The 21,296-nt window shown below is 26.0% G+C and overlaps 2 protein-coding genes across 4 annotated transcripts; both read right to left on the minus strand.

Moving 5' to 3' along the window:
* Window positions 1-2,556: 2,556 nt before the first annotated feature.
* Ctsf (cathepsin F) lies at window positions 2,557-18,305 on the minus strand. Of its 3 annotated transcripts, none has more exon segments than NM_001162981.1 (14): window positions 2,557-2,982; window positions 3,228-3,301; window positions 3,563-3,656; window positions 5,676-5,947; window positions 6,433-6,529; window positions 6,690-6,838; window positions 7,631-7,850; window positions 9,068-9,181; window positions 9,720-9,791; window positions 9,870-10,028; window positions 10,093-10,218; window positions 10,286-10,372; window positions 10,444-10,590; window positions 17,937-18,305. In NM_001162981.1, coding segments are annotated over 14 exon segments (1,761 nt in total). In that variant the 5' UTR covers window positions 18,012-18,305; the 3' UTR covers window positions 2,557-2,907.
* A 1,661-nt stretch (window positions 18,306-19,966) lies between these two features.
* Window positions 19,967-21,181, minus strand: LOC107884321. Its single transcript, XM_016806122.1, has 3 exons — window positions 20,984-21,181; window positions 20,449-20,704; window positions 19,967-20,373 (listed from the first exon to the last, which is right to left on the minus strand). The coding sequence occupies exons 1-3, from the start codon at window positions 21,179-21,181 to the stop codon at window positions 19,967-19,969; spliced, it is 861 nt and encodes a 286-aa protein (XP_016661611.1).
* Between the last annotated feature and the right edge of the window lie 115 nt (window positions 21,182-21,296).

Here is a 21,296-nt window from a genome sequence, read left to right on the forward strand (position 1 = left end):
CAACAAACTCGGTAAAACTTTGATACTTTAGAGTTAAATCATACACTTACATACAAACAGCACGGGGTCTGCGATCTACCGCAGGTAGATTACCTGCCTGATAATATACTGCTGTGAATCAGAATTTTTATTCCGGCCAACGGAATAGTTAACATAAGTTTTGAACACCATATATATAACGAATATTAACTAACGAATTGAACAAAATTTGAGTCATTAACTGTTTGTACATTTAATGTGCAACGAAGTGCACGGGATCAGCAGGCTAGTATTGTATATAATTGGAACATTTGTTTCAGTTCATTTAGTACTATTTCTATTTTCTAATGAAAAAAAAAAAAATAATTGTGAGTTAAATGTGGAGGTTGGGAAGCCAAGTGATAAAGCTAAAAGCCCCCCCCCCCTCACAGCCTGCAGCAGCGTAATTACAAGGGTGATATGGGACCCATGTCCCACATGGTCTTTTTTTTAAAAAAATCATAAATTTATTAGTTCATTTGTTATAGAAAATTCACAAAAAAAGAATCGAATTCATAAGGCAATTGTTTTCCTATCACCTACCAACCTAATCCTAATGAAAAATGTTCACCAAATGTTTTTTGACAATGATGAATTTTTTTTTCTGTCTGGGGAACATTTTGGATATTAAGAATGCTCCAATTTTTGAGATCAGCATCTTTTCTGATGGAAAAGTGAATCTAGTTGGGAGGTCAAAATTGAAAATTCCAAGTAATTTTATGCAAAACCAATTTTTGAAGAATACCGATTTTATTGTTTTGGTGTAACTCAGGCACGGCGCCAAGGGGGGGCAAGGTGGGGTTCTAGCCCTCCCCCCCCCCAGAGAAGAGTTCAGCCCCCTCGCCAACCCCACCACTGACAAATATGTACGATATATCATAAAACATTATTCTTAAAAGCAGGGCTTGAAACTACATATTTTTTTTATTTTCATTTCGTTTTTGGTTTTGAATTTTTCCGATTTCGGTTTTGATTACAGGTATTGGTGTTTTTCGATTTTATTTTCTGTTTCGGTTTATAATGGTTTTAGCCGGTATTCAAAATCAGTATCAAATATCGGTTTCAAGCCCTGCTTAAAAAAGCTACATCAAAGAATTTATGAAATATACTTTTTAAAAAATTTTAATTTACGGAAATACTTTCGTATACTTTCATTACTAAACACGTTTACTTAAATGTATATTTATGAAATGTACGTAAGTAAAAGAAACATAATTATTCATTCACAAAGGTTACATACCTTATTAAAGTCATAATGAAATTATCATTTTTGTACATCATTGTATTCATTATGAATATAATTGTCAAAGGTCTGTGATTAAACATTTTCTTACATAAGGTACATAAAAAATACTTGCCATTATTCTTAAAACATTTTTAACTATTCAAAAGTTTGTATATTTATATATTAAACAGGTAAATAGATTCTATTTAGACTTTTAGAGCATACAATATAATAACTTGTGTACTATATAGCTAGTAGTTATATTATGTTTTATGATACAAAAATATTTATACTTTATTTATTAACCAGTGTTTGATGAAAAAACGTTAGCCCATGTAAAAAAAAATATTTTCCCCATTAGAAAAAAATTCTAACGCCGTGCCTAGGGTAACTCAAAAACTAATACCCGCAGACCTTTGAAAATTTCGCCAAATATTTATAATAGTATTTTCAATAAATGGTAACAATTTCGAAATATTTTGACTTTTTTTGAGCTATTGTAGTAATGATTACTAAAATTAAAGTGTACTTAAATTTTTTTATAGCATTTAATTCATAACCATCAGGTGCGGATCCAGAGGGGGGGTATAGCACCTTGCTTCCTGGAAAACAAATAGATACACTACATTACATATATTTGTCAGTAGTCGTTTCTAAATATAATTCATACAAAAAAAAGAAATTGAGTTGTCACCTTTTGAATATTAAGCAAATTCATTTTGAGGACTAAATAAAATCTTACCATCAGTATGGTGTTTACAGAATATGAGACCTTAACCTTAGCACCCTCATAAAGAAATCCTAGATCTGCCACTGATAGCCATAATTACAAAATGTATCAAATTAAGTTTTTTTTTTAAGTTAAATAATATATTAAAGTTGTAGTACCTATGTGTTACAGTGATACTTCTAACAAAGTCTTGTGGCCCCACGAGCAACAAAATACAAATTTGTATTATGGAGAATTTCATAACATACATTTGATTCACAAAAATATTTAGGAAAACGGAACATTTTGTTAATTGGAAGTTCATGATATAGAATTTTCACTGTAATTATACTAGAAATATGTAACTATTGTGGACACTTATTTCTCAATATATTTATTTTAAATAGTTTCATTATTAATATGACTATCTACCCATATCACTTTCTATGTGTATAATTCAAAAGTCCAATAGTCTAACTTGACGCATGATACTGGTCATTATCCATAATTTTAATTATTTATTTTGAAATGGTCTCCCATTGTCCGTTGAATTTGTTCACATTAAATTAAAAAAATATATTTTTAATGCATTAGAAAAGATAACTCTGAGGGGAATAAATTATAATATATAAAACAAATAAATGTTATAATTACTCTGATGCTATATTAGTTAGTGTATAATATAATAATAATAAAAGATAATAATAATATACTTAGTGCCTAATATTAAATATAAAAAAATTAAGTAGATTAAGATATATCTAAATTTTATGATTAATACAAGACAGTGTTAGATACACTAAAGATCTACTTATACGTTCAAATTAATATAAAAAAATTCTATAGATCAGATAATGAAAACATTAATACAATGTTTAATATTAAGTATGTCATTTTGAGAATATTTAATGGCTTGTAAAATATTTTAATTGTTTAATTAAAATTTAACATGAGATTATTCAATGATTGCTGAAGAAACCATTTGATTGACTCCACAAGATCCATCACCTCTGTAGAGCAAGTAGTAACCCTATAACAAATATTATATTATAGAATTGTATAATTCAAAGTGTTAATCCCCATTCAACAATTAAGTAAATAATAGTATAAACTATAAAGTATAACCAAACAAACACATTGTATTAAAGTGAAAACATAGTACATATTTTTCCACACTATTTGGACCATTTTTTTAATTGTTAAAAATAAGCACCACATCATTACTGATAAAATCTTATGATTTATTGTGTAGCTTAATTTTTACAAGCCCATTACCTGCATGCCCCATTTGTCGCCCCAACTGTTTTTAATGGTCCAAAATGGTAAAGTCGCATTTAAATAAGGATATTCTGAAAAAAAACATATATTTTAATATATCTGAGTTTAACTTACTTTTTCTCCCCATCCAGGTCCCCAACTATTTTTAATTAACCAATATGGTAAATTTTTGTGGGTATATTTAGTTCCTAAAATGAAAATATTTAATGTTAACTTAAGTAATTTTTTGATTTGAAAATTATTATAAAGATCACTAAAGATCACATTATAAAGATATTGGAACATAGTTAATTTGGTAATAAATAATTTTAAAATATGGTGCAATAACTTACTGTGGACTCCATAGCCAACAATGGCCACACCGTGATCCAGTGATTTAGGGCTACATAAAGCATGGATTGGATGTGATACACCACCCATATAAAACTGAAACAACGGTAAATAAGCAATGAGTGTAAGTAAATAATTATATACATTATACACATTTTATTAGTATGGATAGTTATTCTAAAAATTTTAATTTTGATTTTAGATGAAAAAAAGAACAATGGAAGTCACTTTGCTGTATAGTAGGTGTCGATTTATGAGTAAGTATCAATGTTACGGATGTTATAAATTTTGATTCAATTATGAACCATTGTATACAATGAAAAACGATTCTAAGCAGAGATGATCATAACATGTTATGATTATAATACATAAATTGTATAAAAAACAAAAAAATTAAGAAAATTTAAAATTTCTATAAGTAGTTTAAAAAGAGGTAAGGCATTTGTATTGTGTATAGAAGATACTTATATAAATATTTGGAAAAAATTTCAAGTTAACAGTTATTTATTTTTGGTTTCAACAAAAAAACTAAATTAATTTATGCCAAAAACCAGTTTTGCATAATCAATCTCGTCTTATCGTTATAATTGTTTTGTTATTCCTTAATATTTTAAAAAGTACTGAGAATTTCTTTTGACTCCTCAAAGTAAAAAAACAATATTCAATTTGCTACAAGATACCTTTCTCAGAATTGAAAATCAGAATATTTTTTCTACTACAAAAGTGTTTTTAGACACAAAAAAACCACATCATTGTAAAAACAATACATTCATTGGTCTGCTCAGAATCTATTATTCCAATAAGGACATGAGGTAATTAATAAAAATATGGAATACAAGAGTTGTTCTACTGTTTTTTTAAATCTAACATTTTGTCTTTCATAGTTTAACTGAAACTTGGGTATAAATTATAAAATTGAAGAATTAAATTAATAAAATATTTAATTTATAGTTTTTAAAATGAGGTCTGGTGGGATAAGATGCTAACGGAAGTGTCTAATTGGGTAATAAAAAATACAATCTTTAAATTGTAATGTTCATTATATGAAAATTACAAAATATCACACTCATCAACTATTGTATAATTTAAGCTACAGAGTAGGTAGTATCAAACACAGCGGTTATCACTAATTGAAAAGCTACTCTGATATCAAATAGTATTATTATAAATCTATGTAATTTTTTAGTGATTAAGTTTTCCAACTTAAATTGTTTCAAATTTGGTAAATAAATGTATATTTATATATTTATGTAACTCAAAGCTCATGGGGGAAAAAAAAATTGACTTGTTAAAAACTTTGAGTTATCAAAATCTTAATGTGTTATTGTTATTTGAAAGGGAATTTTATTTGTTCGAGATGTCGAGAATTTCGAGTTATCAAGGTTCGAGTTACTGACAGTACACTGTATTACCAATTAATTTTTTAATTGTGTTAATTTATAATACAATTAAGTATTAGCCAATTTGGCAATTTTCTCATGAAAGTTTCATACAGAAAAAGTACAACATGATAAATGGGACAACAAATGGGACATATGCGAATATGCTTTGTTGCACTAACCCATACATTAATTATGAGCAAACGTACATTTTTAAATGTATATGTAAATAACATTGATACTTTTAATGTGTAGACATTTTAACAATCACCTTAAACTTAAAGATAATGAATAAACTCCTTAAAAAATCATAAAAATTAAAAGAACTTTCTGTCAAACTATAATACATTTTAATAGTAATTGAATTCTGTCGTGGAATTTGTTTACGGATAGGATATTCAATAGTTTATGACACAAACCCCAACCGCGAAATAAGGTTGTATAAATGCATACACAGTATCAAAAGACTGGGTTTTGTACTTACCCAGGTAGCAAGGAACATGCAACATTATTTTTAAATATTTATTTCTTAACCAAAAATTATCTAAATTCTATTTTGAAAACAAATATGAGTTTATGACTAATTTATAAATAGATGAAAAAAAAAATATATTTCATATGAAAATAGCAAGAGATATATGCAGTTAAAGTGAGATTTTGCATAATCACGTTGCTGTTGGGGTAACCTGACCTTACTTCATATTATTATAAAATGTTAAAATTGTATATGACATACCTGCATAGCATTAGCATTAACCCCAACAGAAAGGGGACCATGTTTAACTAAAAATTTGGCAATATCTTCCTCATCTGTAGATACATTCACAGCTTTTGATATTGATACCTTCACATCACTTTTTTTTAACTGACATCCTTTACGATCTGCGTGTCCTTCATAAGGATAATCAGACTCTGTCTCTAAACCTCCCAAATTTTCAACGGCTTCAAATGCTTGAGTCATTAAACCACCACCACACCCATTATCCAAATTATCACAATCAATGAGCTCTATAAAAATAAAGCTTATATCAATAAAATAACAAGTTAGTATAGCACACATTTTTTTAATAGAGCACAATTAACTAATTTGGTACTTTTATATTTTGGTACCTATTTTTAATATTGTTTAGTATGAATCTATATTAAAATTTAAAACTAAACAAATAAGAATTTAATATTTTTATTATACTAGCTATTAGCTAGTATGGTATGAATTTATTTTAACTATTATGAAATTATTTATTTATTCAACTGTAGTATCAAAATATTTATATTAATAAGTCTCTAGTAAATGTATTTCTAGCTTCTGATTTTTAATTTAGAATACTATTACCAAAATTGTAAAATTGGTATCAACAATTGTAACTATGTACTGTTAACTAATGGACGAATAGACACAATAGGGATATAAGTAAAGGTGTTTTAAACTTCCGTTTAGAAAACTGATAACCCATTTTTTTTAATGCTTATACTCAATTTAATTTATTAATTACCTTGTTCTGAGAGAGATAGAAGTTCTTTAGATTTTAAAGCATACTGTCCCTCAATATTGGCTATGGCTGAGAATGCCCAACAAGATCCACAGGCTCCCTAAAATGACAATGTAAAAATGCAATTCATCATTTTATTTGTTGTATTCCATATATTTTGTATAATTTTTCCAATATGTTTTATAATTAAAAATGTATAAGATTATTAATGATTATAAATATAATATATATAATTTAAAATTGTGTGTCAATAGTTTAACCTGATTTTTTACTGGTGTCACTACATTATGGTTTCTCCAATCAAATTCATTAGGAAGAGAAGCACTTTGTGGAATAACTGCCATGGGTAATGTTTTTTTGCTTGTCATCGATGAGTCCAGACCCAAATATTTTTTTTTAAATTCATTTTCTATCAAAATATTAAATTATTATTGTATTATTTAATAATGCTTGTAGTAACTATAACTTATAAGTACAATTTGTCTGATTTTAAATTACGAAAAAGAGGTAGACATTTAAAAAAATTAGTTTTTTTACTGTGTTGTTATGTTAGTGATATTAGAGTTTACATTTAAATGCCTTTTAAAAAAATGCATTTTTCACCTAAAAAATTCCTGAATTAAACGCGGATTTCTTCAGAAATAAAGATAAAGATGTGAAACGTTTTATTTATAATCCAGATATCCTTTGTTGTTTTAGTACCATATGTGTATTTATATATTATAATTTAATTTTTTTTATAATATTATTAGGAACACGTTTAAAAATGACTAAAAAATTAAATGATGCCCTGAAAAAAGTATGTTGTCAGCATAGCATGTAGAGCCGCGTACTTGAAATTGAAACACATTTGTATCTTGGAAAGCATCATGTCAAGCATTCCAGAAAAAGATGCGAATTCATAGAAATCTTAGGCCTAGTGATTCCTTTTTAACTAGAAGTGTTATGACGTGATATGAAAATCTTCTACTGATTAAAAATTGTGTCAAGGGTGTTAGATTTGTTTTAGAAATTCTTAATTTTAAAGAAAATTGACACTATATAAAAACCACAGACAGAGTTAAGGCAAATCTATTATAAACTAATTGATTTTTTTGTTATTATTTAGAAGTTAGAAATCAACCTCAAAGTTATAAATATTGAAACATAAATGATAAATTGCAATTGACAAACATTATTTTTAAATTATATGGTTTGTTACTTGTAAGATCTGCAAATTGTGTAGCTCCATAAATAGCACTTCCTTGTTCATGGTTTTGTAATAATTTTACTTTCTTCATATTAGCAGCAAATATTCGGAATCTTCTACTCTTTTCTTCAAGACTAGTATATATTTTATTATGTGTCATGATAAAATTTTCAAAATCTGTCTTTAATTGTAATCGATCATCAATATTATTTTTCTTTGTAGTTAATTTTCCCTAAAAAAAAAGAATAAAACTACTAAACAATATAATATTGAATATAGTATATTATTATTATTTCTATAGATTTTTATAGGTAAAATAAATGATAACACACCTAAATTGGATAATATGCACATTATCCAGATAATGAAGACATTAGCCATTTTCAAACTTTAGCTGTGAATAAAAACTATTAGGAAATGGATTATGTGTACATTACCCGGCTTAAGTAACATTAGCCTTCTTGTTATGGCTAATGTAGAATATTATTAATACATTCATTTTTATATTTCTTCTTTGTCTCAGCATCTCAGCAATCATTCTGTGTTTCCCCCCATGCCCTATATTATAATGGATTTCATGAAGAATATCGTACATACTGTTGTTTTGCATGTAGTAGTAGACTGTTGAATCGCCACCGTCTATAGAATAAATCAATTTATCTTCTCCGTTAATAGTTATAACATCACATCTTTTTAAACATCGATAATCTGTGCTTGTTTTTTTTTCGGTTTGATTTCGCGTTTTTAATTTCTAATATTATTTTGGAATATGTTTTTGAGATAAATAAATCGAATTCTGGTTTTTTCCGCAGTTAATTTATTAAAACATATGTAAAAATTGTCTTTTAAACACATTATATTGTGGAGTGTAGACGTCCATGTTCTACTCCGAACACAATTAAATTTCAACTGAGTAATACTCTATAGGTTAGAACTTAAAATTGGGAAATAAAAATCAAACGATTAAGTTAAAATTATGGTAAGTTAAAATGCCATCTTATCTTTGTACGGTTTTCACCAAATAAAAACATCATAAGTTCACCGTTAAAAATGTAAGATAATACCAGATTTTGTTTATTTGGTCTAACCAGTTACTTCATCCATCCATCAATGGCTAATGTACGAAACAATGATTTTACATTTTGAGTTTTTACTTTATCCAACTAGTATGGATAATGTGCGCATTAGCCGGATAATGTGCCCTTTAGCCCGTTTCGGACTTTAGCCGTAACATATAAATGATAACTTATTTCTTAGGATCAATGAAAATAATGCAACTTTTTCTGTGATCTCATTGGTTTAGCATAATTATCAATAAATAACTAACATAAGTCGAGTCTGTTAATAATCATGAATAATGCTCAACATTTAATATCAATTGAGTGCACTTAGGTTTAAAATGTAATTGATATAAATAATTAATATTTAACATTATTTATGTGAACTTACAGAATTTGATATATCTGTGTTAGTTTTATGAGGTTTATAACAATTGAATTCAGAAGTATTTTTGTTGTTCTCCCATGCCTGTTCCCATACTTTAATATTACAAATTCTACACTTCTGCAATATTACAAAAATACATAATATAAGTAACAATCATTTAATTTTTATAATAGGTAAGGTAATTAATAAATAGTATACATTTTATAAATTATCATCCAACAATCAAAAATTATATTAATTAATAAATAATAAAGAATAATGAATAAATAGGTTCATAAATTATTTTGCTGTAAATCAGTTTTAAACAAATTTTAAAAGAACAACTTTTTTTTCTTCAAATTTAAGTGCTTTAGAAAAGTAACTAAAAAAATCATAAAATAAGATGAAATAACAAGAATAAAGGGAAACCATTATGATTATGTTTGCAACTGCTAACAGTTTTTCCCAAACAATATTATTTTACGTTACTTCAATTTTTATTTAAAAATGATGATGAATTAAATATGAAATAATAAAATTATAAAACAGTATTGGTATCAAATAATTGCCACAATGTTGTATCAATTTATCAATATTAGTAGACATTTGTTGAGATAATATAAATTTAAAAACAAATTGATCATTAAACTATCTAATAATTTATTTGGAAGATTACCTTTTCATCGACTTCACTTGTAGAATTATCACATATTTCCAACTCAATATTGTAGATAATTCCAGACACAATCTATAATATATAATTTAGTTAAGGGTTTAATTCAAATAATTACATACTTATAAATGTAAACTATTTTAATTTTTTTACTTGTTTGGATACATTTATGATTTTTGATAACACATGTGGTTTGTTAGATCCTTCTTGTCTATCAATAGACAGTAAAGCATAAGCCACTATGTCTTGAACTTTTTTGTCATTAGAATTCAAACTTATTTTTGCTCCAAGATTTACATTTTCATGTATGTCCTGTGCAGGATAAAATGTATAATATATTTTATTTTTACTTAGGTACATTTCAGATTAATATTACTCTTTTTGTTACAGCTACACTTGTAAATGAAGAAATTTCAGAAGGTTTAGAACAAGCCACTTTAGTAACATTTTTTTTGTTCAACCATGATTGTTCCCAGATGGTTATATCACAAGAACGACAATTCTAAAAAAAGTAATTATATAAAGTTAAATAAAATACCAAATTTTCAATGAGAATAAAATATACACACTTTGGGATCCATAACAATGTTCTCGCCTAGTGTTGAATCTTTTTCACATACCAATAATTTTATTTTATAATTTATTCCTGCAACAACCTGAAAATTAAATAATTATGAATTAGAATTTTACCTATTTAATATATATTTAATATAATTGAAAACTATACTTGAGATTTTGCGGAGACGACTCTGATTAACCCCAAGGATCTCTTAGACATTGTTTGTTGTGTTATAGAATCTAATGAAAAGAGAGCCAGTTCTCTGATTTTCTCACTGTCAGCTTCAACGTCGTTATAGCCTCCCAAAGGGGATGGCTAAAAAAAAAAAAATAAAGAACTACTTTAATAAAGCTTAGTTTTAAACATACATTATATGTATTTTTTGTATTAAAATAATATAACTTTCAAAACAGTATTAAGTGTTGTCCTGTGTTCTTATGGAGTTTGAATTTCTGGTTCTGGCAATGTGATTTATTTAAAAAATTGGTTTTAAGTGTTTCCAACAAATTTAATATGTGCAGGTAATGAAAAATAAATTCATGTTTGTATGCTTAAAGTTACCTATAATATGTATCCATTAATTTATATTTTTAATATTATTAGCCGTTACAATCTATGAAATACAAAACTATCATTAACTCCGTTGGTGTAATATGAGCAGATTGTTGCGAGCGTCATGGTGTTTTATCTGTGCGTTACACGACCATCCTACATGCGAAGACTGAAGTGTGATCGCTATAAGCTCTAAGTAATTAATACCTTTATTGTAGTAGTTTTGTAGTTGTTTTATCCTAACCCTAATAAATATATTGGCTTACTATTAATTATCTATTCTTGAGTATTCATTTAGCTAGGGAAAAGTTAACACTTATTTTTACAGTTAAATTCTATGAGTGATGCCCCCTATTAAATATGTTCATTTTTTAGAGAAGTAGCTTTTCTACTAATTAAAGAGGTGAACATAATACACAGTTTTCACGTTACCTTCTAACTATAATTTTGAAGAACGGGCTTTAATCAGACCTGCAAAATGTTCTCTCCTTTCAATAAAAAAAATAAATAATGAAATCCGACTATTCTACGGTATGAGAGTTTTTCGTATAAGACATGTTTTTGTATTAAAAGCGCACCGGCTTTAAAGCCCTTAATATTTATACCAACTGATTTCATAATATACATTTTATTTTTACAACTCATACATCAACAAATATTTATTAAAATATAAAATTATTATACTTTTACATTTTTTTGTTTTTATATTCTATAAATGTAGAACAAATTAAACACTTTCTGTATACAAAAAGAAAGTATTACAAATTTTTTAAGCCTCTGGAACACGAATATAAGCACGAGAATCATGTAAGACACATCCCATTTCTATCACTTTATATGTATTGTTTTCCATCTTTTTAATTGTATTTTGACATACATCACAAACCTTAAAAAAAAAAATGTACGTAAGCCCAAGAAAAATTGAACATATAAAAAACTCACAAAAAAATCATTTCTTGATATTTTTTTTTCAGGATGCATTTCTATTTCTTTTTTCTGATTTAAATCATTAAAACGACATGCTGTTACTTCTATTTTGTTTTGATCTGAAGTCTGTAAATTGAAGTTTAAATGTCCTAGTCTTATCTTATCTGATCTTAAATTATATTTTAACCTTACACGTGATATATTGCCAATTTCTTCAACTTCAATTAATTTATGCCCATAATCTGATAATCCATTCATTGATTTCAATGCTATGTCTGATAATTGTTCAATAAATTTATTAATTCCTTCTTCAGTATCTCTTTTTACAATTTTATGATTGATAATATTTCTTACAGAATAATGACGCTTGTAAAGATTAGAAATTAAAAACTGTTTATTATTCCCAATCTATAACACAATAATTCAGGAGTGTAGTGGGCAGTAAAATAACAATTATCAAAATTAATATCGAGAACAATCAAATAAATGATATTCAATGGAAGTGTTATTACTACTTATTTTCTATTTTTTAAATTTAAATATACCTACATATTTATTCATTAAAAAAATTTAATACATTATTAGTTAGGTACCATAACTGAATCTCAAGATAAATGCTACGGTAATATTTCATGTGGCTCTTTTACAGTGTTAAGCTCAACGGTTGACATTTTAGTGTACCTACATACCAATAAGCACCCCTCAAAATTTCCTTGATTTAAACTATTGCAAGGAAATCATATTTAAATAAGTCTAATATGACCAATATGATTGTATAGTATAATAAATGTTTTGCAGTGTTTTATTCTAAAATGTATCACTACTATGTATTCACTATATTATGATTACTGAATAAAATTTTAGATTCTGAGCGGATAGATGAATGTATGTATTAATTATACAATGATGTGTTTTTTTTTTATTACCTATTTATTTATTTATTTTAGATTCTGAGCGGAGCGATGAATGTATTGATTTTACAATGTGTTTTTTTAAAATTTATTTTTTATTTTTGTGTCTGTCACCACTGTTTGGGGCAGTAAAACTGCTTCGATTTTCTTCAACAATATCTTGTTTGTAAGTAAATCTACATTCAGGAGGTCAAAATTTAAAATTCCCAATAGTTTCCAAAAGCGCCAGGTAAAGCAACATAACAATAAAGGGAAAACAGAAATTTTGGTTTTTGGGTTAACTCTAAAACAAATGACTGTACATACATGAAATTTTCACCAGTTGTTTATATTAGCATGTTTCTATACACGATAACATTTTATAATAAATTCTTTACAGTCATTTTCGAATTTGTATTGTTTATTTTTCTGTGAATATCAATTAAATTATTTCTTGGCTAAAAAACCAAGGCAATTTAAAACAAGGCTACTAATTTATTGTTACAGTGGCGTTTGAAAAATATTAAAAAGCCTTGGTCACAGTTTTTTTTTTAAGCATTTAAATTTCAAATCTTGACAAAATACGGAAAAATCACGATAATTAGCAAATTATTTTGAGTTAGTAATTCCTAAATGTTACTTTTTAAATCTAGGGCCGTTCTTACAATGTCTGGTAAAGTGTCGGTTAACGCTAACTGGCTGATAACAGATTTTTTTACCGGCAGAATTCGGCCGGTTAAATGTCAGTTAAATTTAACCGGACATTGTAAGAACGGCCCTAAGACTTTTAAATGTAATACAAGATTACTTATAAAATTGTCTTTTTTATCAATTCCTATACTTGATAAAATGTTCAAATATTTTGACTTTTTTCGAGCTGTTTACGGACATTTTCAATTTTCAATTTTTTTAGTTTTTTTTTCTATAAATATAATTAACATTTTATTTGTTGGGTCAAAAAGTGTGAAGTATTGTTATAGTTACAGTTGAAAGATTAAAAATACATAGACACACATTTTTTTTATAAGCATTTAAAGTTAGAATTTTGACAACATTTAAAATTTACATTTATTTTGTAGTTATATTATAAATGTATAAAATGTTAAATTTTATAACTTGAGATTGAAACTTTAAAACAAGGTTCCACAAAAATATTAGCATGTATGGAAAATAGTAATTTTAACATTTGGAAAAAATTCCAAGTATCCAGGATTGTTAGTTTTTAATTACAACAAAACAACATAAATTGATTAATAAAAATTTGTTTTAAATTAAAATACTTATAAAATGTTACCTTATAATGTTATTTAAGGTAAGAAAATTTGTTCCCCACAATTCTATCAACATTTCTAATGTTACATTAGAGAAAAAAAACTTTTATTATGAATTTCTAACAGAAAAATAGTTAGAACATTTTTGAAATTTTGATGAATTTTGTCAAAATTTGAACTTTAAATGCATATAAAAAATAATCGTGCCTATGTATTTCTAAAGTTTTTGAACTTAGATTAATGAAACTAATAAGGACCTTGTATCAACTTGTTTTTGAGCTGTTTATGTACATTTTTAATTTTATATTTTTTTAGTTTTTTTTTTTTTTATAAATATTAATACAATTTTATTTGTTGGGTCAAAAAGGGTAATGTATTGTTACAATAGCAGATTAAAAATATTAAAAAAATATAGGCACAGTTTTTTTTATAAGCATATAAAGTTCGACAACATTTATCAAATTTAAAATTAAAAAATGTTTTCGTAGTTAAAAATTTATAAAACGCTTAAATTGTATAGCTAAGGATTGAAAATTTAAAACAAGGTTCCACGTAAGTAGGTTATTCTGCAACCAAAAATCTCAAAAATATAAAAAAAAAGCAGTTTTTTTTATAGTTATTTTATGATCAAATTTGGACAAAATTACATATTTTAGACCATGAATAATGATTTTAGTTATTTTGTTGTAATTTTATAATATTATTTCAACTTTCCGGCTACCATATTAATAATAAGTAATAACAATATAAATATAATATAAAATATCCATACTGAAAAAACATTTCTACTCAGTATTGTTTTCGTACATAATGCTATTATATCATTGAAATCAAATTTAATACCATCCATTATACAGTGACCCACTTGTGACCTAATGTAAAGCAGAGCAACATCCACTTAGTACCCACTTATTTTTTTATTTTTAAGAATAATTTTATTATTATTCATAGGGCACATTGTGGTAGACACACAACGAGGAGACAATAGACAATTCACATTACTTTCTAAATATTTTAAAAAAGTTTGGTTAGGTCATGAACCAAAATATATAATTTGACATTTTTTTTTTTATTTAATTCAAAAACATAAGGTCAAAATATATAATACTTTATAGTTCAGTTAGTAATTATTTAGATAAAAATAATTGGATAACGATTAACGAAATAAATAAGAATAATTATGTGATCAGATAATAAATATTATGTCCAATTTCCATGTTAAATCTATTTATCTACTTCTCATCCAAGTGTTGTGCAAGTGGGTGATATGGCCTTTGATTAGTAGAATATTTTACCAATTAACATGTTCCTACTTGATAATTTTATGCCAACATTTAATAGTAAGGTTAGCAGAATAATAATTGAATCACCTAGACAAATTTCATATTTTAAGCGAAAACTATATTCATATTTTTCCTAATCATTCTTTTCTTGAGAAGTTAAATCTAGAAATTAATTTTAAATTTAACTTGGATAGGATTATTATTAAATTTCAATTTAAAATGTAGATTTAAATATTTTAGTGGGAAGTTTTAAAAAACACCAAGTAAATATATCATATTTCCAATAATGTAATGTAAATAAAATAAGTAATAAATAAAAACAGTTTTAACATTATGTTTTTTGTATTATGAGTTATAACTTACAAATAATCTAACTGAAAAGGTTAGGTATCTACTCCCTCATGTTTATGCTATTGGCTTTGTTATTAGTACTAATTAAATTTGTTTATCTAAAGACTAAAATACACGTTTATCAAATAATTCTAATTGTATATTATATATAAAAATATAAAACTACCTAATAACTATTACTGTGAACTCAATTAATTTTAATTAGGAAGTAACAAGTTTATAGTTATTGAAGTATTTAAAAATTGTGTACATTACATATCTAGGCTAACTAAAATGGTCATTGCTCATAAAATCATATTTCACTAAAGTGCAACCCATAATATTATGACATTTGTAACAACTAGGTTTATCTAGGTAAAAGTCAAAATATAACATTTTTCCTTAATAGGTACTGTTAGCAAGCGTTTAGCCAAGTTTAACTTATGCTCATAACTAAAGCCCCGATTTAAATGCTCTAAAAATGTCCATAAAAATTGTGTTTTACCGCAATAATGCCCTTAAAAATTCACATGTAAAATCATTTTTTCAATGCAATACTTTATTAAGGTACACCTACCTAATTTAAAATAGTTTATTAAACATTTAATTAATTTAAAAAAAAAAACCGAGATTAGATGAAAGTTCAGTCAGTGTAGGCGCTAGAATTTTTTTGTCTGGGTGGGCCAAGCTGGGGCCACTGATTTAAAGGTAGGACCAGTGACGTAACAAAATTTGCATTACCTATCAGGTAAGTGAGCCAGTCGGGGCCAAGAAGATTTTAGAAGATGAATCAAATCTGCTACTGAAGTCGTACGATATACAAATATGCATTAAAACTATCAAAATTACCAAAAAATTCTATAAAATGCTCAAAAAATTAAAAAACATCAAAATATGCAACAAAATGAAAAATAAAAGTTTCACACTGTTGAAGTTTGTTTTATGAACAAATTATGTAGGTACTTGGAAAGCATTGTCTAAGATAACCCAAAAAAAAGATGCACATTGCATTTAAATCAGGGCTTTACTGATATTATATATTAAACATAAAATTAGTTTAAAATATAACATAATTACTTTTGAAAGAAGTTTAAACAATATTCGGTCTACAGTAATAAATAATATAATGTCCTATGCCAGTAATATATAATACATTTGTTTAGGAGTTAGTTATTACATAATTTAAAGCAAAAACAAATATATTATTTTATTTCACAGATTACATTTTTGTACATTTTAGATTCTGAGTGGAGCGATACTTCAGTATTTTTTCTGGTGGGAAAGTGAATCTAATCCAGGGTTTCCGGAAGTTTTTAAGGGTTGAGAAAAACAAAAAAAAAAAATAAGAAAAAACGGAGATTTTTATGCAAATGTACAAAATTGATATAGTTTTTAATTTTTATAAATACGTATCAGCATTGTACATCTTAAAATACTCATAGCTAGCTTTAAAATAAAAATATAATAAATTCATTTCAAATTTCCTATCTTTCGGATAGCAAATTACCAATTATTTACCGCAATTTCAATTATTGTTAGGATTCAATATTCAATATAAGATAATTTTAAGCCAACATTTGTTTTATTTATTTAAATTCTAACGGATTGTAGGATCCAAGTACAATATATATGTATAATAGTACAATAATGAAAATGATTATATATTAATATTAATAATACAAATCATAATAGCAATAATAACTATAATAATTTTTACCATAATAATAATAATAATAATAATAAAATAAGAATAATAACCACAATAATACTAGAATAATAATAATAATGCAAAATACATTAAAAACATATAAATCTATTTACATAATTATTAAAAGATTCCAAGGAAGAAAAATTAAATAAATCAATATTGGTATCGTTCGCTAATGACATTATTCTGTTTATAGGTGAAGATAATGAATAATTTGTTCTTTGAGAACCTATATAAAAAATATTAGTAGACCTAGTTCTACGCTGAGGAACGTTAAAATTGAGGAAACTTAATAGCTCTGGACAATCAGTGTAACCATTTAGGTACAAGTTTAAATAAAAATTTTAGATCTATTATTTTTCTTCTTTCAGATAAGCAACCAATTTGAAACAAATTTAATAGGTAATGGCTGGTAAGAAGAATGTGGCTCACGAATAATATTACATTTGAATGCTAAAAAACGTATGAAACGATTTTGAACATTCTCTAAGCAATGAATTTGATATTTTTTGTTATTTATATTGATATAACAGTTTTATATTTCATGAGTTGTGATTTATAGAATTTGTATTGTAAGATGTAACTGAGTAATCGCTAGGATAAACATTTTAATGGTCTGATCATTGAAAAAACAAATCAATTTTGATTTATTAAAAAAAATAAATAAACCATAAATCAAATCTACTACAAATATACTAACCTTGTGCTTTTGGGAGGAAACATTTTCTCCAAATAAAGCAATGAAGAGACAAAATCCTAGAAATAGTAATTTCATTTTGATTCCTTAAACTTTGATTAATATAGGTAGTGATTTTAAAACATTGATGAACAACGTGAATAGCAAACTAAATTACTGTAAGTAGTAACCCAAACGTTCTCACAAAGTTATTGCGTCGCAGCAATAAAATAAAAAAAATATTTTGTTGTTGTGACTTGTGGCTAATAATTTATAAGAATATTATACATTTATACCTACTACTATAACGTCTATATACAGTAAAGTAAGTTGCTATAGTACACCCATTATCCGTATATTATGAACATTGAACGGTCGATAATATAAGCTACTGATAACACGAAAACAAAAACAACGTTGTTATGACTTATGACCATTAACCTATTATTATTTATTATTGATTTTAAGTGGGAAAATCATTGTTGCGTCAACAAATAACAATAATAATACTAATTTAATTGTTACTTGTTATGCTTTTTGCCTTTTTAGCATTTATACAAGTTATAAGAAACGGGTTGTCTTGATCGCCATTTGTATGTGTGTGTGAGAGGAGGAGTTGAATATTGGCGAGTTTTATAGATAATATTAACTACCTATAAGGCTATAAACCTTGGTGCATTGGCACCACTATTTTATTATTTATTAGAACAAACAAGAATATAATATTATACAATCTTTAATAACATTTATACAATATTGCTAATATCACAGATTTTATATAATCTGTGGTAATATGGGGGGTAAAAGTATGACTACATGATAGAAGCCCTCCTCCGATGAAAGTATTATTTATTTATTTTTTAGATGTTGAGAAGGTCCCTGGACCAATTTTGTTTAAGATGGTGTTGTGGTGGGTTATCAAAACGTGGAAGAGATGAGAGGTTTAAAATTAGGGGATATGAATGGTTAGATTGTGTGTTTTTGTGAAATGGCTTATGAAAGTGGGAGGCTAGTGAATGGATGGTTGGGATTTTGAGGTCATAGTGAAGGAAGAAATGGCTGATGTATCAGGGGGCTTTTGTAATGAGGCGAAGGCAAATTGACTGGAATGATTGGAATGCATTAATATTTGATGTTTTGGCCGTATCCCAAGCTAGTTGTTGTATGTATCTATGGGCTATCCATAATATTACTAAATTAGAACTTAATACATATTATAGATTACTACAATATACACAATATACGACCTTCAGTTAAGAGCCTTAAGCCCATAATTACCTATAATAATAATTGTTTATGAGTTCTGCGGCTGTGTATCTCAAGTGTACTTCTTTTTTCAGGGTTTTGTCCTCCAGCCTACCCCTCTCCCTCCCAAAAAAAATAAAATAAAAATAAAATAATACTACTTAATTTGAAATAGAAATTTTAAAAGAAAAAAATGCATTTTGTTTATAACTTATATTTTATTTGAATCAAATTCAATGAATTAAATACATTAAGTTACTTATTCTGCTAACCTATACCTATATGACTATTATTAAATCATTATAAATTTATAAATCAATAAAAAAATCATATTTCATTAACTTTTATATTTATTCTTTGAATATATTAACTTATTATTTGTCATACTTAATTTATACTTGAAAAATATAATTGATTTAATATTTGTATCAGTATATACATACTATAATAAAAATATGTTAAACAAAATAATAATGTAATGAGTTTTTTAAATATTAATAATTTACAAATTGTAGATTTTTATTGAATACATTTTTAAATATACAATTGATAACTAGTGGCACTAGGAGGTGCCTGTTCCTCTGTTAGATATTAATAATTGAATAACACACATTGAATATTTAATTTTTATTTCTGTAAAATATAATTATTTATCTTTTTTTTACTTAATATATTAAGAGTGTTAAGACACAATTATTATATTATTTATTATTTAACAATAAAAGTACTTATAAAAATGATGTAAGCTTATAAGTTAGAAAGCTGATTAAAATCAATTATTATACAGGAATTGTCTACTTATGGTGTTATTACATTGGATCCCAAAATCCTGGTGGTGTTGGAGGGTGATGTTGATGTTTATGAGAACGATGTCTTGAAAAGTGATTCATGGCATTTTTTGCATCTATAGGATTATCATTATTTTCTTCATAAAATTTGCAACAGTCTTTACAATCCCAACCATTTAACAACTTTCGTTCATTATGTTTTCTGACAGGATCTTCTTTAAATTTGTAATTGGGTAAGTCATTTTTCTTATCATTCAAACCAGGAATAATATCAAAACTATCTAATAAATTTCCATTAGGAATTTTGATTTGCTTTTTAAGTGTTGTTGCATTATTTAAAACACTCATTGATATATTTACTGGGCTACAATTGGTTTCATCATTTGAATGATCATGTTTTTCAGTTTGACTATGTGAAATAATTGTTTCTTTTGATTTTAAAGTATTTGTTTTTATTATAGACAATATATTTTTACTAGGCTTGATAGTTGTATTAAAATTACTTGAAGAAATATTAGTCGAATCATTTAGTTCTGTATTATGAATTATATTAGTTTCACATATTGTATTATCATTAGTTGTATAATTTCTCAAATTTAATATCTCGGGACTAAACAAACTAGAAGAATTTAATACTGATATTTTAGGTGTAGGACTGCTGAGAGTAGTAATATCCATCTTCACCTTTTCTTTTTGTGGTCGAAGCATTAATGTGGTTTGTTTAGATTTCTTTAATAAATCAGAAGGATTTCCATCACGCTTAACTTGTAATTTCCATAAATTATTTAATTCATTTTGACATTTAATTTTGTTTTCTTTTTCAGGTTTTGTACACATTGATATACTTTTAGTGCTTTCATTAATCACAGTTTTATCTTTAAGAGACAACTTTAGAGGTGAATATGATGAATATAATTTTCTTTTCTTAGGATATTCAATATTTTTGTTTGAAATCGATAAAATCCATTGAGTCAATATATCGATAGCAGACGCATCTTGGTCAGTTGTGAAATTTAACAAATTTGCTAATGTTTTAACTTGTTCATCAATTTGTTCTAATTTAGTTTTTAATTCAGAACAAATACATTGCAAATCATTAATTTTTATTTCAAAGGTATTTAACTTATCAACATTTGACATGTTATTCATTGTTATTGTTTTGATAAATGTACAAACATTTTGGCAAACATCTGTTAACATTTGTACATGATCCTCACCATCATTTTGATTATTCATTTTTTTAAACAGAGTTTAATGTTGAATAAATGATATTTATTTAACTATATAGTTACCCGGTAGCCAGTAAAATTTTGAAAAATGTTGTAATTTAATATTAAACTGAAAACAATAA

This window comes from Acyrthosiphon pisum, chromosome A1 (assembly GCF_005508785.2).
Source record: "Acyrthosiphon pisum isolate AL4f chromosome A1, pea_aphid_22Mar2018_4r6ur, whole genome shotgun sequence".
Lineage (NCBI taxonomy): Eukaryota > Metazoa > Arthropoda > Insecta > Hemiptera > Aphididae > Acyrthosiphon > Acyrthosiphon pisum.

Bases quoted from the DNA above. Each gene is read 5' to 3' on its own strand.
- LOC107884321 (XM_016806122.1), bottom strand. From the start codon at position 21,181: ATGAATAATCAAAATGATGGTGAGGATCATGTACAAATGTTAACAGAT. The intron at 20,705-20,983 runs GTTAAAACATTA...TTACAAGTTAAG, and splicing joins TAGAACAAATTGATGAACAA to CGTGATGGAAATCCTTCTGA. The intron at 20,374-20,448 runs GTAATTTTAATA...TAAAATCAAAAG, and splicing joins TTCGACTAATATTTCTTCAA to AAACAATTATTTCACATAGT.